General features: G+C 34.7%; 1 protein-coding gene across 1 annotated transcript; it reads right to left on the bottom strand.

Moving 5' to 3' along the window:
- Positions 1-11,693: 11,693 nt before the first annotated feature.
- On the bottom strand, positions 11,694-26,814 carry LOC127075784 (brefeldin A-inhibited guanine nucleotide-exchange protein 2). Its single transcript, XM_051017253.1, has 11 exons — positions 25,192-26,814; positions 19,529-19,846; positions 19,022-19,367; positions 18,514-18,936; positions 18,131-18,423; positions 16,923-17,196; positions 15,165-15,670; positions 14,087-14,408; positions 13,577-13,958; positions 12,757-13,436; positions 11,694-12,401 (listed from the first exon to the last, which is right to left on the bottom strand). The coding sequence occupies exons 1-11, from the start codon at positions 26,382-26,384 to the stop codon at positions 11,790-11,792; spliced, it is 5,349 nt and encodes a 1,782-aa protein (XP_050873210.1). The 5' UTR covers positions 26,385-26,814; the 3' UTR covers positions 11,694-11,789.
- Between the last annotated feature and the right edge of the window lie 615 nt (positions 26,815-27,429).

Raw genomic sequence — 27,429 nt, 5'->3', positions numbered from 1 at the left:
TCACTATTCCTTTTCGCCGATGCTGACAGGCATGGAAGTTTTCCGGTGTCCAGACCGAGGCAGGTATCCAGACCAATGTGGCACTCCGGCCAGTTTCCGATTTCCAGATCGAAGAAGTTCTCAACAATCAGGACGAAGAACTTGTGGCACTCCGGCCAGTTTCCGATTCTCAGATCGAAGAAGTTCTCAACAATCAGGACGAAGAACTTGTGGCACTCCGGCCAGTTTCCGATTCTCAGATCGAAGAAGTTCTCAACAATCAGGACGAAGAACTTGTGGCACTCCGGCCAGTTTCCGATTCTCAGATCGAAGAAGTTCTCAACAATCAGGACGAAGAACTTGTGGCACTCCGGCCAGTTTCCGATTTCCAGATCGAAGAAGTTCTCAACAATCAGGACGAAGAACTTGTGGCACTCCGGCCAGTTTCCGATTTCCAGATCGAAGAAGCTCACGACGATTAGCTCGATGCAGCTTGCGGCAATCCGGCCAGTTTCCCGGTATCCAGACCGAAGTGGTGTCCAGACCGAAGTGGTATCCAGACCGAAGAGGTGTTCAGACCAAGGTGGCGTTCAGGCTAATTCCCCCAGGTGTTCAGGCCATAGTTATCCCTGCGTTACCATTTATTTTGGTATCCAGGTCGACATTTCTGTTTCGGCATTCCGGCCGATTTTCTCCGTACCAGACGGATGCTTCTTTCAAGATCGCTTCTTTGCCGATTCTGACAGGTGTTGTTAATAATTTCCCATCAGAGTGCAAATTGTTCGTCTGTTCTTGGTATTCAATCACTCTTCATCCTGATCATCTGAAAGCCGAGGTTGTTCATATCGACAGGTTCACAGTGGATTGAATAGGGGCAGCTGTAACACCTCAAAATTTGCCCTCCTCTCTTGGGACTAGCTTAACATATTGCATTGCATTTCTTAGGTCATTAGTCATTAGCATGTTGCATATCATGTGGCTACTTTGTGCAAATCATCCTCCTAGGTCTTGATCAGAAGATAAGAGGTTAAGATGCAAGCTGAGGGTTTCATTGATTGAATTGATCACTAGCCATCTGAGGGTTTGTGATTCAAATTAGGGTTTCATGATTTCTCAAGGAGGTTGAGCTTTATCTTGGTTAAAATGGTACATCATCATCATCATGGTATTGTCATCACCAAGAGGTTCATTGTTCATGATCAGATACCTTGAGATTAGGGTTTTGACCTCTGGTCAACCCTAATCAGTTGTATTGTGCCAATCAGGGCTTGGCAAGGAGATGGGGTTTTCAATGGACATGGGGGTCATCATATGATTATTTTGAGCTTATGGAAGCTAGGGTTTCATCATTGAGCATGGCATCAGGAGTTTGAAGCTCAATTTGATCAGTGCATAACCAGATTCATCTATTAGTCAGAAAAGTCAACTGTGGTCAACTGTGCCTGAATTGATGGACTTGGAGGTGGGAGAGAGTTAGAGACACTTCATTCATGTCTAGACAAGTTTCATTTGGCATTTCAAACATCAAGAATGAAGAAAATAAAGTCAGATGGAAACTTTCCAAAAATAGAAAGTGACTTGTAATTGAAAATTGCCAAAAATGGTATTCTTGAGGAACTATTTCACAAAATCGTGGCCAAAGCATTGAGGAATTGGAACTGTTATCATCAAGCTCATCCATGGCATCTTGATAATTCTTGGAACTGGAGTATAATCGAGCTACAAGACCTACTTCAATCACCTTCCTAAGCTTCAAACTCCATCTGTTTCACACTTTTGGACCTTGAAACTCACGATTTCCAGTCTGCATCATCCAAAAGGTACTGTAGTCGCTAACAGTTCATCTTTGAACTTGCTTTGTGCTGCTGCTTGGTTGTATAAACCAATTGAGGTAGAATTTCTTTTCTCCATGTAGTCTGGAAGACCTGGCCTGTTACTTGGCCAGGCACCTGTCTGAAGTCCTCCTTAAGAGGCAATGCCTGTGATTGTTTATATTTATCCCCAAGCAGGAAAAGACCTTGATTAAGGCAATTGGCAGACACAAGAGGTGTGTAGTCCACCTCCTGCTAATCTGTTGAGTCGTCCCTTGGCTCACATCACATGTTGATGCCTTGTGGACATTAACCCAAGATCAGTTGAGTCAGTGTCATAAGTGTAGAAGGGTTCCCACTTTCTGAACCCACACTTCTTTGTCTGAAGCTCTCCCTGGCCAGGGATAAGAGCTGTGAGGCACACCCCTCACTTCCATTTCATCTGGCTTCACCCTGACTCTCAGTGTCAGGGTTAAGAGCTAACATCACCTGACACAGTTGTGTTGCTTTTGCAACTTAACCCTTGATTGAGCCCACCTTGTCTGGATATAGAGTGTGCTAATTGCGAATGTTTGCTTTGTTTTGTTTATGCTTGCATGCTTTGCTTTGCCTGTTTAGGATTAGCTTGCTGCCTGTGCAAGTTAGGATAGAAACCATAACATAGGGCAATGATGCATGATAACATCTAGGCTCGAGTACAGCTCCCTAGTAGTGTGTCTCCCTTTGTTATCTGGTTAGAATTTCTTTCCCGTTCAGGGGAACTACGTCGCCCTGATCCTCATACCAGATGAGGTACGTAGGCAGGAGGCCGTGCGAGGTCTCTCCGGGCATTCTTTTTCTTTTTGTGTGTGTTTGTTTGACAGTTGCTAGGCTCGAGTTCCTGACTCCTTAGTAACTTGTTTGCTTGTTTGTTCTTGTGTGTCAGGATATGGATGTAAGACCAACGATTGGCTGTCCGTATCCTGAGTGTGTTTGTTTGGTTCGGAAGCCGATGTAAGTCCAGCGATTGGCGTTCGGGTTCCAAGTTTGCTTGTGTTTGTGCGTGTGTTTGTTTGGCGTGCGTGAGCCGAATTACGGCAGCTCTGATTCTCGTTCCAGACAAGATACGTAGGCATAGGATGCGATATCCTAGCGAGCCCTCTCCCCTCTTCTCCCACCTGTGTTGTCTTCAGTGTGTGTGTGTGTGTGATGTTTGTTTTAGCAACCTTTTCCTATCTTTGAGCGTGGATCCCGTCGAGTACGACGGATGCGTAGGGGTGCTAATACCTTCCCTTCGCATAACCGACTCCCGATCCCATTCTCTTTGGTCGCGAGACCATTGCTTTTCCCAGGTTTACTTCGAGCGTTTCCTTTCCCTCTTTTGGGATAAATAATGCACGGTGGCGGCTCTGTGTTGTTTTTGTTTCAGCCCGCCGGTTGTTTTTCGCGGATGCGACACATTGGAGGCATATTGGCCAGAGTATGACGGGGAAATTGTTTGGCACAACGATTCGATGCGGCGAAATAAAAGTGGTCGCCCAGACAGCAGGCGCATTAGAACTGAAATGGACGTCGCAGAGAGAATGTAGAGGAAGTGTAGCATATGTCGACAACTGGGGCATAATAAGAACAAATGTCCATATCGTGGATCTAGTTCCACAACATAGTTTTCATATTCATAACTCTGTGTACCAATGCTATTTATCAATAAAGTTTACTTTTTATTCCAAATAGAAGATGACATTAGAACAACAAACACAAACATCTAACATTAGAACAACAAATACTAAAACAAAAACAAATACTGGAACAAGAACAAGTACTAAAACAAGAACAAGTACTAGAACAATAGCAAATACAAGAACAACAACACAAACAACCATTAAAATCTAGGAAATTACAATAGTTAACACTATGTCATCTGATTCATGCATCATTTGGATGCAATCAATGTCGCTTTCAACTTCAACCCACCAACGTACCGTTTCTCCAGTTTCAAATGAGAACCTTGTTCTAAGCCTCTGAATCCTTCTGATGACTTCACCAGGTTGGTAATCTCCCTCTAACCAAGACATCAAGGACCTTTTTAGTTGGTCCAACGAACGGATGTTCCAAAATTTCATCTCCATTGGGGGTTTGACAGGCGAGAAAATAACATGCCCATCCCTTTTTAAGATTACTGGTTCAGGATCCGGCCGCCTTGATGATGTTCGCTGCCATGATGACGGTCTGGGGGATGCCATGAATTCAACTTGATAGAGAAAGTGATAGGAAAAAGTGGTGAAGAAAATGCAAGGAAATAACTCAACTTGTACACCAATGTACTTAACCCTAATTAGTGTCGCACTTGATTAATTAGTCTTAGGGAGAATTAGGGTTTGAATTAGGTCATAACTATCAAACTCTAATTATAACCGATCAATAAACCCTAATTATAATTGATTAATTAACCCTAACATGATTAACCCTAATTCTCCCAAAAATTTATAAATAATATTATTTAGTTATAAATTAAATTAATATATATAATTTATATATATATATATATATATATATATATATATATATATATATATATATATATATATATATATATATATATATATATATATATATATATATATATATCTTGTAAATAATATTATTTATATATATGTATTAATATAAATTAATATAATTTATAATAAACATAAATTAATAAATTTAAAATTAGTTAAAAAAGATTTTAAAAAATAAAAAAAATAATTAAAAACATATTAAAAAAAAGCAAAAAAAAATTTTTTTTTAAATTAGGAGTAGGCGCCATCTAGGGTGGCGCCCATGTGTAATTTAGGGCAAAAAACTGCCCATTTTTGTAATTTTTTTTAAATTATGTTTACTTTTGAAATTTTTTTAAAAAATATATTTATTTAAAAAAAATCTTCTATTGTGGATCTATTCATTATTATTTTTCGAATCGGATGGCAACAAACACATAATATACATTAAAAATCATAAATCTATTTGATACATTTGTAAAACCAAATTTAACCAAACAAAAATATGTTTCTTTCACATTAAATCTATACAAAATACGACAAAATTTTATCATACCTACTTGACAAACATATGGGTTACGGTGGAGTCATTCTTTTTGCAGTGGAAATCTTTCTAACTTACTTGGAATATGTGGCTAATTTGTTTCTCAACAAACCCTAATCCTATTTATTCTTCCTGCAATGGGTCAAATTTATTTTCCAAAACTCAAACACATTATGAATTACTATTAGAATTAAACATCACTTTAAAGTAACTTTGCAACAGTCAACTTATCAATTTTTACATGTTTCCTTTTATTTAATCTTTGGAATTTTATATTTTCTAATCTTATATATATTATTATTTTTATACATTCACTTTTCTACTTTACATTTATAAATTTAGTGATTTTTGTTTCTATTTACATATTTTTTTAATTTTTACACATTATTATCTGTTAAACTTTTATTATATATATATACTAGTAAAGGACTCGTGCGTTCGCATGGGTCGCACAAGTGCAATAATTTATTTTTAAAAAATTAAAATATAATATATTTTTTTGTTTATATATATATATATATATATATATATATATATATATATATATATGGTTGGATCAACATACACAAATTTATTACATAAGAGTTTTTTTTAATGTAATGGATGTTAAATGATCAATAAATGGGTTCAAAAAATTTCCACAAATAATTTTTTTCAGTTTGGGACATAATAAAGTAAAACATTATTAATTTATAGTAATATAATTTGCTTAATTTTTTTGTATACTATATTAAGGAAATAATCAAAAAATATAATACAAAAATATTTTTACAATTTATTGGTATATTGATATATAATAAACATTCCATTGTTAATGTTATGAATAAACATTCCATTTATCATTGAGATTTTGGACATAAGAAATAAAAATATATTTATTTAGTAATTGATAAAATTTTCCAATCTGTTACTAATTTGAGGTATAAAAGCGCAAATATTAACCTTCATAATAAATGATTATTTAACCAAAATACATAAATCATGTAAAAGAAATACCAGAACCTCATTTGTTTTAAAATATAGTAATGAATACTACCAAATGTTGAAATTAATTGCAATTGATACAGTAAGGTTTAATGCAACAAAAGATATTGAAACAAAAGGTTCACAATTTTAGTTAAAATTGTGAGAAATAAGTCCAGCAACAAAAATGATTTAACTTCGTACAATTCTTTGGTCCTTAAAAAACTGGGTTTATACAAAACCTGCCTGCAACCTTTTAGGAAGTGATGATTCATTACCCTGTAAAAAACAATTACATCCATATAAACAAATGTTAAAACATAATGTATATTTTATACAACTCATTCAATAAAATTCTAATAATAAACAACGACATTTGTTGATATAATATAACTAATGAAAAACTTACGTTCTATAAGTTTTCAAAAACTTCTTTGAACACGACGTTTGTTGTAGAATTCAATGGATGGTTATCCTTGTCATGGATTAATATCTTAAGCCCTTTTTTGCTTTTGACCCTTGATATTGCAACATATAGTTGACCATGACTAAATACACTTCTAGGCAAATACAATCCAACATAATCCAATGACTGACCTTGAGATTTGTTAATTGTCATAGCATAACATATAGTTATGGGAAATTACCTTCTATTCATTTTGAATGGCCACGGAGATTGTGTTGGAGTCATATCCATTCTTGGAATATAGATAACCCCTCCAATATTCTTTCCAGATATAATCTTTGCCTCGATAACGTGGTTTGCCAATCTTGTAACTATAAGCCTTGTTCCATTGCAGAGACCTTCAGGTTGATCAATGTTTCGAAGCAACATAATAGGGGTCCCAATCTTCAATTTAATCTTGTGGTTAGGTAGACCGGAAGTTGTAAGTGTATTCAAAAATTTCGGGGTCAAAACATCAAAAGCTTCATTTCCTTCACCGTCAAAAGTGTCTACAGAATCTGAACTTAAATATTCCTTTTCTTCACCTTTGGGAAATTTTTTGAAATTTTATTATTATAATTCTATGTTAGTACATATATATAAATATATGAATGTATCTATAAATATGTTTACAATGGATAACGCATACCTGGTATGAATCCCAAAACGTATTGATTTATGATGTCAACCGTTTCAATTGTTCCTGCCAATATAGCTCTTGATTGCAAAAATTCTGGATTCTTGTAATTGTTAAGAAAATTCGGATATGTTTCACTAACAATGGCTTCTAGTGGATCATCATAGTTAGAAATTAAGAAATCATTTGGAATAGGAATATCCGTGTAACCATCGTTAGGTTCTTCCAATTTCCCATCGCCAACTTTTAATATCCAATTAGAAAACAATTCTAATTCAGATGTACTTGAAGTATTGCCGGCTTGTTGGAGTCGCATGTTCTTTGTAAGCTTCAGCACAACACAATGATCCCAGATGTATGATGAATTTATTGTAGAATGTATTATATCTGAACGGCTGCCCCTTGGTACAACTGGTAATATTTGCCGAAAATCTCCACCAAATACAATTACTTTCCCTCCGAATAATTTGTCAGAACAATTGGAACGTCCCATTATGTCTTTAAGGGTTTTATCAAACGCTTCAAAACAAAATCTGTGGCGCAACATCTTCATCAAAACTTGAATTTGTTGCTGAACTGTAACCTTTTGACATAACATTTATTGTGTTAAGAATATTGTAATATTCTATGACATATCATAAACAAATTAACTCAAATGAAAAATAATTAAGAATATACCGTCAGATTCATCATTCATATTATCGTCTCCACTATCAGATGCAAAAAGTTCATTGAGTTGCAATTCTGGTATTGGATCTTGGATTGATGTTGTTGCAGCAAATGTATTGTCAAACCTCTTAGATAAGTTAACTCCTAATTTGGTAATGTTTCTGCTTGATATCCTTTTTGATCTGATATTATTATTGGTACTTGGCTTAGTCTTTAAGGACGAATGAAGTTGACGATTTACTTCAACGTTGGCTATACCACGACCGTCATTTAGTATGTTTGGCGACAGTTCTGATAGTGGTATCCTCAAAGTTGTTGAGTCATTGCCGCGTCTTTTATCAAATGTATCGTTTTTTTTAGAGCAGTTTTCAACCTCTTAGATTTCTTGTCATCAATAACACTCTTTCTATAAATTCTGGCTTTTGCAGCATTCTTCCTCCTCAATATAAATAGAGAATGCACACATATTTATGAAAATGGATTTTCTGGATTTGTTTAAGAAGATATAGAGAATACATAGTGTTTATGAAAATAGTTTTTTTGGATAAATCAATAATGATTTGTTTGTTTACCGTGATTCAAATAGAATTGACATAAATGTGAATGGAAGAAGGCCGAGAAACTAAATTGAGTTGACTCAAAGCACCCATGAGAATAGAATGAGACCTTAAATCAAATAGAAATATTGTAATGTTGCATAAATTATATTTGTAAAAAATATATATCTTCTAAAAAAAGAAGGTATTCATGTAAGAACAAAATAATTGGAATTGAAAAGGAAGAAATTCCTATAATCTTAATCAATAGAAACTAAAAGCAACATGTTAAATCAAAATCCATTCGCAAATATATATATATATATATATATATATATATATATATATATATATATATATATATATATATATATATATATATATATATATATATATATATCATTTAATTTTCGACTTTGTAAAAAAGATGAGATTGATAGATGAAAAAAAATAAAACCTCTTACCTTTTCTTCTTTGTAACTCTGACACACAAATGCACTGATGGATGAACAAATAACTGAAATTGAAATTGAAACGAAAGGATTGTAATAAACCTAAAATGATTTGCACAACTATATACTATTCAATTTTTGATTTGTAAAAAATGATGAGATACATAGATGAAGAAAATAAAACACATACATTTTCTCTTTTTGAATTTGAAAATCCGCCACACCAATGCTCTGGCGGATGAAAATTGGTTATTATGGGAGAATCAAGGAGATTTAGGGTTAATGGAAATAGTGAAATACACTGAAAGAGTAAAAAGAGCAGTATGAAATTGGTATATGAAATTGTGTCTCCACACCTACTAAAGTTAGGTTCATAATAATTAATATATTTTCCTTTAAAATAGAGATATAATATAATAATTATTAACATTGAATTAACAAATACCAATAATGCAAAAAGACAATTAGAGACTTGAATAACCATGTTTTATTAATTTTAATTAGATTATGACGTAAATTTGATAGTAGTTAATTTTTATATATTAAAAATATATATATATATATATATATATATATATATATATATATATATATATATATATATATAACCTTCTACATTCTTTATAACTACTTTAACATTCTTACTAAAACATTTTTTTTCAAATTTCAATTAATTAATTTAATTTTTTTCTCCTTTTTATATACAAATCAAAGTCATTATCTATTTTTTTTATTAATGTTATACATTCACGATTGTAAGTTATGTATAATTTATTTCAATGTCAATGCATTTTTCAATTCGAATATGTAACAATTTAAAATACTTTTTCTTTAGTTACACAATTGGTTTAAATACATATCTGAAATATCTTATTAACAATAATGCGTCCAACATCATAATCCCACAAACAGTAAAGTTTGTGCGTAAACACGGGTTTGTTATTAGTATTGTTAAAAAATAAAGTGTGTGAAAAAATTTAGAAAAAGGAGAAAAAATAATTATATTCCAACAAATATCCTTAAAATATAGTTTCTTTTTTGTACTTTAATATCATTTGAATGGGTGTCTGACATCTAGATGTATTTTCGGACGCACCTAAAAGTATACAAGCCTTCGTAATTTTTAAAAGTCATTTATTTTGAATAAAATCTGATTCGGAGATGCATCTCCAAATATTATTTAGGATGTATCCGAGGATGCATCTTTGAAAATTCTTCTGAATGATTTCAAAACAGTAACATTGTCCCAACAATTAAGTTTTTTTTAGACCAACTTATATTTTAAGTCATTTTAGGCCACAAATTATATTATAGATACATTAATTGATTCAAACATGTTACACATACATTAAAAAAATCACACATTAATTAAATTAAAATCAAAATGTATTGATCATACATAACTTGTTTCCGAAAATATAAAAAACAATCAAACCAAACATAAAATGCTGAGTATGCCTAACCTCCGACTTTTTCGCTTGTACGACAAGGTATTCTGAGTCTCAACAATAATACCTTCTAAGAGGGCCAACTGGAGAATTCCTTCCTCAAAAAGTCATGCCTATAGGTCTGATCTCGAAATAATTTACAACTACCACGTATTATTCGCTCTAGCAGATGCGGGTACATCAGATTTAGCCCACATGCCACTCATTTGGAGTACAACAAAATGAGGTCTAACTAACGCGTCTGGCGGTGACCCCCGTATGGGCAAAAGACAATGGCATTTACTATAGTGCGGTCAAGATACACATCGTACAAGGGTGTGTTGGAACACACGACCGAGCCTAATTCTGTTTGGGTTGTTTTCAGTCATTGCACCTGTAATAAAACTAGAAAGTCACATCAAAATTCAACCAAAATGTAGTCACACACAAATCCAAAGATAAATCTTCAAAAATAGTTCAAACATAATCTGGAGATGCATCTCTGGATGAACTTGCGATATTCATTAATGGAAGAACTCTAATTGTTGCCCTAAGCTCCAACTAACTAGTAATGCATGTATACATCAGCTACCTATTTGATTTTACTATTATCTAATGCAGCTTAAACAACCTATGTTACCTAAAACATCATTCAAAAAACACACAAAAATGAATGAAATGAGATACTTAGCAAATTAAATTTGTGGATGAGAAGCTTGAATGGAGAGATATGAAGCAAATGAAGTAGAATGGGTTGAATGAAGCTTGATGAAACTTGTTCAAATAGGATTTGGACATGGTTTGCAGCAAAAGAGTTCAAATAGAGTTTTTTCAGTTACTTTTCAGAAAATGGAGAAGGAAGAGAGAAGGTTATGGCGCGAGTTAATAAATAAAACGCGTCTGGAGTCTAGAGAACAACTCCCTAGTTGTTTTTGATACATTCACAAATGTATTAAAGTAATATCATCAATAAAGAATTAAAGACATAATATTTTTGTGTAGGAGTATCAATGTCATCTATGTCATATCTTGTCGTGTTCGTTGTCCATATCAGAATCGGTGCTTTGTAGATAATATCAATATAATTGTTATTGATGAGATGAGGATCACCTCCACCCAGAACATGTCTTGATCGAATGATTAATCCAATGTCTGATCCACCCACGGATTTTGAAATTCTAGTAAATCAAATAAGTTACACAAGCATATACGGATGGTTTTAGAGGGATTGATTACTCATGTCTCTGGCAGAAAAAAAAAATATTTTCTATTAAGTTTTAAAAGAAATGCTACTTTCGTTTCTTTATATAAGGGATAATTTAATTTGAAGATTTATTGAATAATCAATATATTTAATTGATTATCTCTTATATAAAACAACTACTATTTTATTTTAGAAATTTAAAAGAGTATTTTTAGGACACTCATTGAGCATTTTTCCCGTGTTTTAACCATGCATGCTAACCACATAAGTGTAATTCCAACATAGACCACTCTTTGTTAATTCATTCTGAAAAAATAACATTTTTAAAACTCGTATTTTAATCTTGGTTATAGTATCATTTTATTATTTAAAAATACAATGCAAATGTTTTTGTATTTCCACTGTTTTTCAAATACTTCAAAATTAAACTTTCTTGGCAATACAATGCAAATGCAAACTCTTGGTGATAAATATTGATTTTTACTGGTAATATATTATGGACATGTAACGGAAAACAAAGGAATGCAGAAAACTATGAACAAAAGAGATTTAATACAAAACATCCTCTACACATCTCAAAATGCAGGGTTAGTCTTGCTCAAATGATCAACATGACCGTAACAAAACAGGGCCAACTGATAAAGTAAGCATATCACAAAGGGCAAGTTGGACCTCATTTGACCCATGTTCACAACTTACCAAACTAGTGAGAAGAGGGAAAAAATGAGACAGGTTCTTCTCAAAAGAAATATCATCCAAGCTACAAATAGCCTGCAGAGTAGCCACAACAAGTGGCGCGCGTGCAGCTAATTCTCTCCGCTTCACGGAGCCTAAAGGAATTGACCAATGTGGCTTTCTCCTAAGAGAAGATTCTGATTTTTCTTCACAACCTGCAACTTCAATATAAAACTCCAAAACCTCCTGACAAAGCCGGACAAGATGAGATTCCACCTCTACTTCCTCATAACTAGGAGGCTTGTCAATAACAAGATTCTGTAAAAATGTAAGGCATATTTGGTATGACTCGTTTTCAAGACGTAACAATGGAGGGTCTTGCATTTGGGCCATAGAACCAAACTCTTGAAGCTTGGAACGCAATAGAGTATTGTTGTTAATGTTGTGCGCATGTAATGATACACCATGCAAAGCATCAAATAGGAGTAGTATGGTTTTCGCTGAAAGGTGAGACCGAAACATGTTGTAGACCTCCAACACAGCCTGCCAATTTCAGGAAGAGTTAACATAATTTTTCAAAATCAAAAGCATCTATGTTTACTGGAATACATACGGGTAAATATATGTGTAGAAACATTCTACGAATGAGGTATTGAATGAGAAAGATACATTGTCTCCCTTCCAACGCATACTCCTAATACTAATACTATCCAGAATTTTAATGGCATATATATTAAAAATCCAATCATAACATTAAAAGATCTTGACCAAGCAGTCTCTAACTCCCTAAATGAAGTTAACTAACGAAATTCCCCAGCCACAACAACTCATGGGCTTCTTTATATTTCCTTTTCAGTAAGGAATTTCAACAAAATCTGAAGTTGAATACAAATTTTACCTGAATCAATAAAAGCTGAACAGCTGCTCGGCATTTCGCATCAGTTACATAAGCATACAGACGACGAACTCTTTGGCTTTCTAAATCATCTGGTGACCCAGACTCAACAAGATCTCTGTCATCATCAACTGCTGAAGCATGTTCTCCATTTCTAGCCACAAAGCCTTCACTTTCGAGCAATGAAAATTCAGGGAGTGTTGCATTTGCTGCTTCTTTTATCGACAAAACCACTTCTAACCACTTGTCATCAGAAAGTAGCTCTCCAGCATTACTCACCAATCGAACAAATGCAGCAATACCTATGCCAGCAAGGCTTTGATGAAGGCGCTTTATGAAGCTTACTAGGAGCATCAGGACCTTTCTTAAAAGAGGATTGACAACGTGGTAAAAGTTGACAAAAAGATCTACAACCAGTTGGAGGGCCACTGTGCATGTCTCATAAAGCCAGCCATCTTGATCAAGCTCGCCATTAGTCTCTACTTCATTGACCTGTGGACTACTCCCTGAAGGATCAATAGCATGTCGAACATAATCAAATATAGGAAAGAGGACGGACTCAAATATTCTTTCCCATAAAGGTAGTGAAAAGTGATGGCCATGCTTGCGTAGTGTTTCAAACAGGACATCTAGGGCACTCTTCCTAACCTCAGGCCTTGGGTCAAAGCTAAGCTCCGATAGACCTGCAGATAAATGAATAAGTACATTTGCAATATGTTAAGCTTCTTAAAGCATAAAGCAAGATGGTAACATGAAGCACTGATCACTTGCCAGAGTCCAGAAACATCATCCTTGTCTAGAACACTTAATATAATGTCCTCACCTGACAATAAAGGAAACCAGAAATTGATATGATCATCCTTGCCGGTCACCTCTCCATTATCTTGATTCCCATCTTTTCCTTCTAGAGGTGAAGTTGAGGAAATCCTTCCAGAAACTTCCTTATCTTTATTCCTGGATGATGATCCAAGGTCTCCTTCAGCTAGCTTTGTTGCACAGAAACGAAGAAAACCAATGGCATTTAGGCTAATCTCTTGGTTGAATCTACTATTCGTGAATGCAATTAGACAATTAACACAGTCAGTGAAGGTGGTGGTTTCAGTCTCAGTAATGTATGGAAAGTAATCTCGAATAATCTTCTCAATAATTTCAAAAGCCAAGAGTACAATGTTTTTGTGGTCATCATAAGCTGCTGTAGTGAATACCTGAAATCAAGTCTATGAGCAATAAGTAGAGGCCAGGAACCAAAAGGGGGGGAAAAGAACTTCAACAGACAATCAAAATAATAGTGTTAAACGAAGCTCTCTAAAGAAAAATGTTGATCAGCTCCTACCATGAACATGCTCTTCCACCCCGATTTGACATTGTTTACACGAGATAGAACCATTTGAGATACACATCTGATAATTAGTTCTCTAATTTCAACAGAATTACTCTTCCGCATAACAATGACAAAAGGCTTCATAAATTCATTTTGAAAATTATAATTAGCCAACTCTTCCCGCTCCAGGAATTTCATTGACAACTGCCGCAAGGAATCCATTGCAAAAATTGCAATTGAAAGGTTTGCAGAACATCCAATGGTTACAAAAAAATTAGAGAGAACATGCCAGATGCTTGACCACACAAGCCGAATGCGGTTCATATTATAGTGCCTGTTACACAATAATGATGAAAACAAAATAATTTAGGCAGCAGTGTAAAAACATCAATCAACCATGAAAATAAATCTTATGCTTAATGCTATGCCCCAATTTTGGGTTTGTTTGATTACAGTTTTAGTATAAAAAAAAATCAAGTTAAAAATTAAACCCATCTGAGCAAGTGTTTTATGTTTGCTTGTTTACAAAACTCGTTCTTGTTTTCTATTTCTAAAAACAACATCAACCAAGAGCTGTTTTTGTTCACATTTTTTACTTTCACACCGTCTGACCCCATTAGCCCGTCACTGCCTAGAACCCTCCATAGCCACCACCAACTTTCTGTAGCTTCAACTGCCGCCAATGCTACCAACACTGTCACCACCCAATACCAACCTGCCGCTGCTGACTGCTGCCCAACACCCTTTACCACCATCATTGCTGCTAGAATCGAACCACCACATCCCAAGACTGTCAAAATATGTTCGAAAAAATAAAATTACCAGTTTTTTTTCTCCAAAACTGTTTTTAAAAAAAAAAAACTGTTTTCAATCGTACCATAGATATCTAGTTTCATTTTTTTATTTAAATATTTCTTTCATTGAATAAATATTGCAATCCTCTAAAAGATCATGAGCTAAGTGCGGTTAAGTTTGCTGCTTTTGAAATAGACCCTAACCCTTGAGCCCCAAGAGTCATGAGAAAAAATAAAATGATTCAGAGGGAGAACAAAGAGGTAGCATGAATGAAGTAGGTGAGTAATACACATACGCAATCTCAACCATCTTTGTAAGGCTGAAAACACGTGGATCAGATTGAGATCTCAGTTCCTCCATAGAGACCTTGCATAGGGCCTTAACAAAATCTATTATAGCCTCACTGTTCAACTTCTGACTCCGAGTGAATATGCGATTCATTTCAGAGCTCCCAACTTGTTCCAACATATTCAAATTTGAAACCAGGTTATTCACCTGTTCTGATGTGACTGCTCCAGAAGCACTATTGCCAATTCCAGCACTATCGTATGAACCCCGCATCAATGTGCCAGCTGCATACAGCATCCTTCCAGGTCCCTTCTTTTTCAAAACAGGAAGAATGGTTGATTTAGCTTGCTTTGTTTTTTCCAAATCATTCTGAGGAAAGGCAAAAAAGGTAGCATCTGGTGGAGCCCCCTCTCCAAGAAGATGTAGATGCTCAAATCGGGAAACGCAAGTCAAGATATGCTCCCAAGCTTCTTGCAAATAATTTCCATCCTCATCAGCAATAGTAATTATTTCCTATCAACGATAAAGATGAAAAATTCAAAACCATGTCAGGCTATTAAAAAGATAATAACATTTGGTTTGGATGCCAATAATAATTACCACTTTTTAAAAACAACTTTTAAATGTCCTCGGATATCTTTGCAGTGATCATTTTAAGCTAATGTGGCAAAAATCTCCAAAAACTCCAAAAATTTAGTGATTATAACATTTACGGGAGAAGGGAAGTCCAAACTATTTTTGCCTTTTTGAAATGCATATTGTCATGAAAGTACTTCCAGTCTCCGGCGTGCGTGGCTTTAGATAGGACAATATAAAATAACGGAGAATAATGAAGAAGTATAAAACTGTCTATTGGAAATAATGTATTTTTCTTTGATGAAATTGACAGACACTTCATCAAAATCTGCACTCCTTAGGTCTCTTTCCAAGGCAACCTTGCTGATCCTCTAATTAAGGGGCTGAACAGCAATAGTTTTGAAAAGATTATTTCCAAAATGTGAAAGAAAGATATTCATCCACCCGCTTGAGGGGAAGTGTTGCAAATAATGTACTTCATTATTAGTAACAGTAATTTGTATTTGTCCCATTAGTCCATTAGTCATGATCATTAGATTAAAATAGCCTATATAAACTTTTAAAAGTCTCACATCGGACAATATATAGCCTGAACATGTGTTTATATGTGGGGGCAATCCTCACCCTACTAGCCGGTTTTGTAGGGTTGAGTTAGGCCCAACCACACATACTTAAGATGGTATCAGAGTCTCGTTTAACATCCGTTGGGCCACCTAATATTGGGACACCCACCATTTAGTTCCACGCTCCAGACGTTCAATCCTGGGCGTGAGAGGGGGTGTTAAAAGTCCCACATCGGACAATATATGGCCTGAACATGTGTTTATAAGTGGGGACAATCCTCACCCTACTAGCCGGTTTTGTAGGGTTGAGTTAGACTCAACCACACATTCTTAAGATAAACCTATTATGCTTGTGCATTATTAATATTTGAAATATATTATTCAGCCTGCACACCGTTCATTAAAGAAAATGAGAAAAAACATGGATTTGATTTGAAATAATAAAATATACTACGGAAAGCAATGAATTTGAATACATTAAAAACAATTGTGCATTTTGAAAAGGAGCATTGGCACTCAAGTAGGAAGTATTGTAGTAACACATAATGAGAGTTGTTAATTTATAATGACTTCAGCTTATTATATTGTTCATAAGCCATCTAGAAGAGAACATGGATTTCACCAACCTTAATTGCATATACATTCTTCTGCTTAATATCTGCAGGAGAATGCAGAGAGGTAAACTTTGCTAATGAAGTCACAAAAGCATCTCTATGTGTCTTCATAGACATTACGGAAGTAACATGAATAGCATAGCGGAAGCCTTTAAGACAGAGACATATTACAACCTCATCATCACTTTGATCAAGAGCTACACTGAAAGCAGCTAACATTGGTGCCCAACACACCTCTATCATGAATCTGAGGATTACAGCATCTGTAGCTGCATAATAAACTGACCTGCAAAATGCAAGCAACTACATATCAAGAAGAAAAAAGAGATAGGCTAGGGAGTTTATTTTGTCCCTCAAAACTAATTGCAGAAACCACAAAAAAAAAATTGTTAGAACACGAGAAAGAATATTTCAGAATATCTGGATTGCATCTCAGAGTACTATAGGTTATCTTTTAAGATTAGTTTTCCACATTTCTTGATTTCTATCTTTATTTAATCAGAATTGGGAGTAGTATTAGTATAAATGAGGATTAGACCATAGTCTTATATGTCCTCAAAAAAACCACAATCATATTCAAAGTCTTTATTTTTCCCTGTTCCTTGGCCAATAATTTTAACATTGTATCAAAGCACTACAATCTTCCATATAATGCTAATATCTCCACAACTCTATCACATAATATTTAGGTTGTATTTTAGAGTAATTTATAGTATCTATCTCTTAGAATAAAATTTCGATATTTCTTTATATTTCTGGATTTGTTACCTTGTTTTATTAAAAGTCTAGTATATTAATATAAATAAGGGTTGGTGCTTAGTCCTTTGTATCATCAAAAACATAGTCATAGTTCAAAGTCTTCGTTTTTCTCTCCCCTCTTTCCTTATTTAATGCTCTATAATTTCAATAAAATAAACTTCTATCAAACAAAAAACAAGTCAACTTCAAAATAGCAAATGAGTTATACAATTGGCTTTAAAATACTAAATGAAAAGGGAAAAACACTACCATGAACATTTCAAAATGATACACACCATAATTCAAACAGAAGGAATTGTGTTAAAAGCAGATAAATACTGGTAAAGATGGTAGGACGCATAAAATAAGCTTAAGATTCATCAAGCCAAAAACTAACTCAGGTAAAATGTACTACTCGGCCTGAGAAAAGAATTTGAAAAAATAATATCTTCTAGAAGAGGAGTGGATATGAGTAAACATACTCAGTTTTGCGAGCTTTCTCTTTGAATTGTTCTTGCATATGACGGATAAGATCATCACTAGTTTCCATATGACTCTCGTCCCCACGCTTACGTACCACAATATTCAATATACTATCCAAGCCTAAAAGTTTATTTGGGTTCACAGCCTGCCTTTGTTGGGAAGCCATGTCATCTTCTTTCATTTTGATTTCATTTTTAGAAATTCTATCAAACAAGGACTTCAAGTATTCCTCAGGCAGATCTTTTCCATCATCAATGCCACGATTGTTTCTGATGAAGTCATCAGCAGACATCTGCATAACTCAACAACCAAAAAAAGAAAATGAGTCATCATGCCTATCATAATTATTTGTACATCAAATCAAGAGAATTATTTGAGCCACCTTGTCCTTCACCATAGGATTGTGAGCATCTGTATTTAGCATTATCACTGAATAGGCAAGGACATATGCTGTGTCAGCACTGGAAAAAGCCGTAGGATTACATTTCCAATAATGTTCAGCAAACTTTTCCATTATCCTGTCAATCTTTTGTGCCTCGCCAGGTAGTCTAAATCCTTGAAGAAAGACCCGGATTGCCTCATCAAACTCCATCCCTTGAAAGTTAAAGGAATCTACATAGGCGTGCATTACCTTCAAGGATAACTCTTCTCTTTCACCCAGATAATCACCAATCAAAATTTTGTCCAACCCAGATGCATCTTTAAGAAAAGTAGCTATATCTTCCGGTGAATCACCCACCTTGTTGGCATTGATAAGGAACTCAATTCCTTTGGTAGGCTTCCTATTAAAAAGTGATATACCTTCCTGGCATAAACTTGCATTAGATTATTTAATAAACAGCCAAGGCAAGAACAAAGATATACTTCTCAGAATTGTATTCATTTCTTACCTGAAGTTCCAGTTTATAAGCCCGGCGCTGCTCGATAGTTGAAACATCAGATGCATCATTTGGGGTTTCAGACTGAGAATCAGATCCTTCACCTAGGTCTACTCCACTTCCATTTTCCATCACGAAACCTTTAGCATCATAGCCATTATCAGCTACTTCAACTTTCTTAGCTGAATGAGGATCTTGAATCCGCAATTGTTTGTTCATCCAGTCTCCCATTGATTTTAGAACACCAACCAAGCTTTTCATGGCTTCAAGTTTTAGTACCACTTCCTGAGGTGGCAAAAGTGTGGTTGTAACACCAGGAGGAACACCTTGAGCAGTTTTAAGAAGTCCAGTAACCATCCTAAGAACATAATGATAAGATATAAAATATACAGTGCTATGAAACAATCAAGAACGTAGAAATGCGATTAAACTTGAGAATCATATTCTAAACAAGAAAATATTCAAATAGAAAATTAAAATATGTACCGTAAAAGTAAAATATAATAAAACATAACACACCTCTCAAATATGTTTGACGAATTGACATCACAGTCATAGTTGATAAAAATGTCAACCAATATCTGTGAATCAACACAGAGCTTTTCTAGAAATCGAAGAACTATCATCTTCTGCTGAAAATTAGGTTGAGAAACATTTTCTAGGACTCTAAGAACAATCATAGGGTAAAACACTCCAATTTCTGCTTTCAATCCAGGCCTAAATCTTGATACCAGACTGATGAAAATGGAGCATGACAGCTGAAAAACAATCAAAAGAGTTGAAGCACTGTTCTTCAATAATGATAAACATAAGTACTGCTTGATGGCACCTAAAAACCTACACAACCACAATCAAACAACTGGAACCATCAGAAGAAGTAATTTCTATCATCCAGCAATTATAAAATAGAAAAATGACTAGTGTCATATAGTGTACAGAAAATAGAGAAGACTTAATTTAAAAAATAGAGAAGAAAATATTACTTGCATTAATGATTACTTGAGAAAAATTCAAACTGATAAAACAATCACAACATAACAAGGGCAGAGAAATGGGTAATTGATAGAAACAATCAACATGAACAATCATATTTGTTAGAATATTATCTAATATCTTATAATATCAAAGATCTAGGAAGATTGCGGTATTTTCTTGGCATTGAGATAGCTCATTCTAAGGAAAAAGTTTCTATTTTCCAATGAAAATATGCTTTGGATATCTTGGAAGAAACTGGTATGCTAGATTGTAAGCCAATTGACACTCCTATGGATCCAAATGGCAAACTGCTGCCAGATCAGAGAGTCCTTTTCAGATCCTAGAAGGTATAGGAGGTTAGTTGGGAAGCTAAATTATTTGACCATGATGTGGCCAGATAACATATATGTTGTTAGTGTAGTGAGCCAATTTGTGAACTCTCCCTGTGATTGTCATTGGGATGCCGTGGTTCGAATCTTGAGGTACATTAAAGGAGCTCCTGGAAAAGGTCTCATTTATAAAGATAAAGGTAATACGGATAGCATTGCTAACACAGATTCCGATTGGGTTGGATGTCCCTCTAATAGCGAATCTACATTTGGGTATTGTGTTCTTATTAGTGGAAATTTCATAGAAAAGTAAAAAGCAAAATGTCGTCGCCAGATCTAATGTTGAATCTGAATATCGAGCTATAGCACTTACTACCCAAGAGCTCATATGGCTCAAACATCTTCTCTAAGAGTTGCGCTTTTGTAAAATAGGCACTATGAATCTCATCTGTGATAATCAAGTAGCCTTACACATTGCCTCTAATCCGATCTTTCATGAGCAAAGCTAAGTATATTGAGATTATTGTCATTTTATTCATGAAAAGATTGTATCAGGTGAGATTGTCACTTCATTTGTTGGTTCTAATGATCAATTGGCTAACATTTTCACAAAAGCCCTTCGAAGACCAAGAATAACTCATATGTGTGGCAAGCTTGATGTCTACAATCCTAATGCTCCACCTTGAGAGGGAGTGTTAAGATATGATATGATTTGGTTGAGACATGATATATAATTATTAGAATTGATGTGTATTCATTAGTATTGATTGTGTATGGATTTACCTCTCTTAATCAAGGGATTCTCATTGTACATACTCAATATAAATAAGACCAAGCTGAGTGACAATCTCTTAATTCATTCAGTATCAATTGCTTATTCTCAAGTATATTCAATACTAAATAGGTAAAAGAATTCTCCTCCAAAGGCTTCCCCTTAAACAACTGACCCATAGCTCTGTTTTCCAAAGTTACAAGTCTGAATCTTCCCTCAATTTGTATACCCCCCATTTGTTAGAGTAGTCATGTTTATTATGTTTCCGTGTGGTGTATGTTTAGCTCAGTTGTGTTTTATGTGCTGTGCATAGTACTTCGCATCTGTTTTATCTTGTAATGCGATAGGACCCATCAAGAGAAAGGCCCAAATGGTGAAATTGCATATCAACAGAACAGACTCACGGTTTGGAAATAATGATATGTGGCAAGAGAGAGAGGAGTCAGTTAGTAGCGGGAGAATGTTCTTATCACTAAGAAGATATTATATCTTCTTAGCGAAGAAGATATTCTATGACAGAAAGTGATACATACCTCTAGTTCTGCTTATTAAGATTTATTATTTTATTTATTTTTAATAAGTTAGTATTTTTAAATTTGAATTTCAATATTCTTAGGATAAGTTTTAGGTTGGAACAGGAATTTACCTATTCAATAGGATTATTACGGTATCATTTAAATTTAAATGGTACTCCCTCCGTTCATTTTTTGACTTTTTACACATATCAAGAAAGCTAATAATTATTGTTACTTTTTAAACAATGATTATCATTTTTCCTATTTTACCTTTTAACTTTTTATTAATTTATTTGTCTTTTTTCTCTATATATAATAAATAATTAGGGATAGTTTTGACAAAACAACAATCAATCCTACTTTGAACTTTGATATGACACTTAAAAAGGAACAACTTTTTTTTAAAAAGTAATACTTAAAAAGGAACGAATAGGAATAGTAATTATAGGGAAAGGTAGTTACTAACCTAATTTAATTAGGACTTTTCTTTAATTGTAAGCCTATTTAAAGGCATTTAGATTGGCAATATAATTCATCAATAATTATTATCAAAAATACTTGTGAATTCAAGAAGAGACTATATCAAGGACGAGTCCACTTCTACCTTTACCATAGATCGAAGCAAAGCTTCTACCGCGTCTAGGACTGTGTCAACACGTTCCAAGAAAAAGGGACATAACAATTTGGTATCCAGAGCCAACATGGGTGACGTGGATTTAGTATCAACCATGGGGGAATTCATGAAACAGATGGCAGCCAGGCAAACTGCTCTAGAAGAGCAGATGGCTAACCTCTCCATCATAGTTCAAGGAGTGAATAATGGTTAAAAAAAAGACAACTCAAGAGATGGAGTAAACAATAAGGGCAACAAAAATGATCACAGAGACAAAAACATCTCGCAAATGGGAGGAGGCATGATTCCGCGCTATTCCAAAATTGAATTTCCCACTTATGATGGGACAGACGACCCATTAGGGTGGCTGAGGCGCTGTGACAGGTTTTTTCTAAACCAAAGAAGCGTTGAAGGAGACAAGGTGGGATTGGCAGCGTTTCATCTGATAGGAGAAGCGCAACTATGGTTCAATCAAATGGAAGAAGAGCCCGAAATGGTGTGGGGTTCTTTCAGGGAATGTTGCCATATATGGTTCGGACTACCTATGAGCAATAATCCATTGGGAGAACTCGACAACCTCAAACATATTGGATCTGTGCAGGATTATCAACGTCAATTTCAGTCCTTGCTTTCATTAATTGATCTCAATATTACAACCAATGCATTTATAGTTGCAATCAGGTAATCTGCAATAGCAGGATACATGCTAGACAAATACTGACAGTTTTCAGTTATAACTAACTAGACTAGTTTATCTCTAATAGACATGTAGAGAGAAACCTGAAGATTTTGTGGTAAGGAGAATAGATCAGATGGAAAGGAGTCAAATAACTAGAGGTAGAAGAAGACCTAGAAAAATTATAAGAAAAATTATTTAAAAAAGATCTCGAGATTAACGATTTGGATAAAAACATGATCCTGAATCGATAATATCTATAATCTATAACAATATATAAAAGGAATACTTTCTTTTGGTGTAGCCTATTTTTCTACCATTTTTACCCTTATTTTATTGTGTAATTTACCTAATAACTTCCAATAAAATCACTATTATTAACTTCCACGTAACTTCCTACTAATAACTTCCACATGCTGTACTTTTTAAAAATTATATTTAAATAAAAAATATCACTTATACTTGATGTGCATTAAAAAAGCGGACAGACGGGCACGCGAGTGCCCGTCTGGACGCTAGTAATATATAAAGGGAAAACTTGGTTTTGGTGTAGCCTATTTTTCTACCAATTTTACCCTTAAATAACTTATATAATAACTTCTATTGAAACCATTATTATCTTCTCGTACATAACTTCCTACTATTAACTTCTTATATAACTTCCAATTAAAATTAACATTAAATAAAATAATATTATATATATTTTCACGTATATTTATTAAAAAAGCGGACAGACGGGCTCTGTGCCCGTCTGGACGCTAGTATAACATAATGGCAGAAGTTGATTCATGTAGCAGACACCAATTAGGAGATAAAGGCTTGGTTGTTGTTGTACGTTAATTAATTCCAACACCTAGGAAAGGCAAACAATCTTCACTACCATTTATGATAAAGTACCTCTTGGTGATTAAAGTCGAGGAAAAGTTTTACATTGTTAGTGAACATATGCATCTACTAGATAATTCAGAAAAATCCAGATTCCTCGTTCCCAAAGCCACATACAGCAAGGAAATCGAAAATAAATAAATAAATAAAATAACCTCAGATACAGCTGAATCCAGAAGTTCCATAAAATTGAAAAGACTAGAATAAAAACAAAGTCTCCATTTGTATTTAATGATGACATTTGTATTCATTCTTGTGCATTGAGATGGAAATACTACGAGTGGCAATTCTATCTTTATTTTATTGAAGTTGAAAATGAAAGACAATCTAACCGAGTATTTTCAGTTTTGACAAAGGAATAGGATCTCAAATATGATAAGTAGCTTGCATTAGGTCCTGAGTAAAAAGCTTTAAAGAAACGAATGTTCAGAAAGGATTGAGATGTCAACAGCAACAAAGATTCCACTACACAGACAACTACCAAATCACTTCAAATTTTATATTGAGCAGACGGCCACCCCTACTGATGACCATATCAATCAACCCAAAATATAGTAGAGTACCCCGTAAAAGTAATATTCCAAAATTAGGTTTTCAACCATATGAAATTTTATAGTCTCGACCTACTCTATAAGAACGTTCAACTTAACAGACAGATTGATAAAATCCATCATGTATAACAGGTTATTAAAAAGTGTAAGTTAAGTGATAGGGAGCCTCATAGACATAGACCTAGAGCTAGGATCCTCATATAAACCTGGGGATAATATGCGCTGACACTATAACTATATTCATTCTTGTTTCTAAACCAACGAAAATGATTTTCATAGGATGAATTTTCTAAATAGTCTGCAGTCCTATTGAAAGTGAGCTTCTCACATATGCTCAAAAAGTTTTGTATTAATCCAAGATTGTTTATAACCGCCACCTTATATTGATACTAAGGAATAAAGTGATTTCAAAGCAATCAAAATATCCATAATAACTAGGTATAACTCAATAATCAAATTGGCTATAATAATTTCCTACAAGGGAGTTATAGGTTATTAGATGTTGTAAGTACTGATTTAATTTTTATATTTGTGTCAAAAGATAGTGTTATCAAGGTGGATGGTCGCCATGGTGGAAAGTCATAAAATGCCATGCCACTGCTATTCTTCACAAATTGGCCATGGTGATTGTATAGAAATCAGGCACCGCGATCCACCATGGCCGATAATTTACAAAACTGCAACAGATTATAAATTCCTATATAATGTGGTCATCTTTACCGACTTACTTTACTACTATATTTAATGCAAAAACTACAGTTTCAGCTAAAGTAGACAAAGATGGGTACATGTTCTCCCTAAGTGACAAAAATATCAACCTCTAAATAAATCAAGTCCTAAAAAGAAACTCCAGTAAAATGAAATACCTTTCACTAGTCCTGAAGACAGCTCCAGCATTCTCCAGCAAAATCTTCAATAACTCTAAAGCCATAATCTTCCCCTTCATCAACTGTGGATCCGTAGATGCCTCCTTAGGGGGTGTCTTCATGGACAATTTACAAAGCGCTCTAAACACCAAAAAAGCATCCCTTCTCAACTTATTCCCAATCTGAACTTCCAAATCATCATCCCTTTCCACCAACTCCCCATCAACCAACTCCCCTTTCCTTCCCTCCAATGCCGTCTTGTACATGCTAATCTCCCAATACTTAGCATCCAACATATCCTTATCGGTAGAATCCAACAAATCAGTAGGGTTTGTAGTCTCCACTGTTGTGGTCTCAAATGCCCCATCATGTCCACCTAACATAGAAATCTTACTATTAGGTGTAACGGGATTCAAAACTCCATCAATATCCTGCATTATCTTTGTAATAAACCCTTGCACAAACTGTGTCATGGAATTATCCACGTCAGATTTTTCTGCAGGAGCCATCAATTCAGCCACCACAATTGGCTGAATTGGAACAGTGGAAGAATCCGCTTCCATTCTCCTAAACACAATCACTAACATTTGAATCAAAGAAGCCTTTGCAGTAGTTTGATTCACCATATTCTTACTAACAAGATATATATCGTAACATGTTCTAACTATCAGAAGCAAACAATCACCATGAATTCGTAGTGAAATCGAAGTTACCGCGGATAAGAGCGTTTTGAGAAGCTGCAATTCCATTGCGTCATCACCGAAATTGTGGCATTTGCAAACCGATTCAATCATGTTGGAAAGCAACTTTGCCTCACCCGCGGTACCGCCGGGATCTGCTTCGCCACGGAGGTATCCGTGTGCTATAAGTTTCTGGATGGCATCCACGGCAGGTTCAGCGATCTTGAGGAAGCCGGAACCTGCGGCATTGATGAGAGGAATGAGAATCGATTCCGATTCGGCGAGCGAGTACTCAACCGAACCTCCGTCGTGGAGTGGACCAGGCGTTTCCGGTTCAGCATCGGGGGGAGAATCGGGAGGTAACTGCTGGTTGTTGAGACTGAGCCTCTCGAGGACAGATTTGCACTCGTGAGCGAGTTTCGCATGCTTTCGCCAGGAAGCGTTCTTGATGATCTTGTCGAGTGCAGGAACGACAAGCTGACTCAGACGGGAATCGACTTCCGAAGAAGCCATTCCCGAGTTAAGAGCGAGGTGTGACTCGGTGATATTGCGAAGCTTGATATCTTCGGAAGAGACAGAATGCGTGCGAATTTTCCGTTAGGATCTTGATGCCATGAGCTCAGAGAATTATCAGATGGAACTCGTTGTTGTAATCTGACAATGGCGGCGAGTTGACTCGGTGATTTGGGAGGAAGCGAGTGAGGTTCCGGGATCTAAATTGCGGGAAAGGTAACTGAGTTTGGGTATTGAGATCGCGTTTTTTGGGTTGCTTGCTCGCTATGCAGTGAATTGACGTAAGAACCCCTTTCTTCGTTTTGATATGATACGCTAACTGGATAAAGTAAGTCGAATAAATTAGGGATAGTTATGGGTTTTCACGTTAATCCAGATCACCGGAGAAATGGGGAGCTCGTGTTTTTCAGTTTTTTTTCTTCATTTTGTTGTACATATGAGAAAACCGGATAATATATTTTAATAAATGTATCACTAGTTGTCAAAAAAATATGTATCACTATATTTTTTTTAATAAATATCACTTTTTTTATTAACTATCACACTAATTATATATTTAATTTTGAAAAGTTCAAATCTTGTTTTTATATTAAAAAGAAACAAATTGTTAATTACATCAAAACTAATAATAATTCTTATTTGATATGGCATGACATTTTTAAGAAAAAAATATATTATACAATACAAACATTGGATAGTCGAGTTATCTAACTTTGAAATAATATAATTAAGACTTTAATAATTTTAGAACACTTTTAAATTTTGTACTTTAAAATTTAGAGAATTATATATATAAATGTATATTATTTTAAAAAATATATAATTTTTAAGATTTTATAATTTTTTTAAATCAAAGGTGAGCAAAACGGCAATTAAATATATTCAAAGAAGATTGAACAATAGGAAGGGACCAAACTAAAACTCTTCAATAATAAGATAAGCGAAAACAATGTATTCATAATCTATCGTGGACATAAATTGATTGGACTTGAGGTGAGCCAAGAGAAACTAGAGGAGCCCAAACTAATAGAGGTTAACCTGTCCG

The sequence above is a fragment of the Lathyrus oleraceus genome, chromosome 4, assembly GCF_024323335.1.
Source record: "Lathyrus oleraceus cultivar Zhongwan6 chromosome 4, CAAS_Psat_ZW6_1.0, whole genome shotgun sequence".
Lineage (NCBI taxonomy): Eukaryota > Viridiplantae > Streptophyta > Magnoliopsida > Fabales > Fabaceae > Lathyrus > Lathyrus oleraceus.
This window is presented reverse-complemented; position numbering and strand designations above follow the sequence as displayed.

What these genes read in the sequence shown, in the direction of transcription:
- LOC127075784 (XM_051017253.1), bottom strand. Translation starts at nt 26,384, where the DNA reads ATGGCTTCTTCGGAAGTCGATTCCCGTCTGAGTCAGCTTGTCGTTCCT. An exon ending in CTTATAAACTGGAACTTCAG is followed by an intron (nt 18,937 to 19,021) that starts GTAAGAAATGAA and finishes AGTTTATGCCAG; the next exon opens with GAAGGTATATCACTTTTTAA. An exon ending in AGAATGTATATGCAATTAAG is followed by an intron (nt 15,671 to 16,922) that starts GTTGGTGAAATC and finishes TATCGTTGATAG; the next exon opens with GAAATAATTACTATTGCTGA.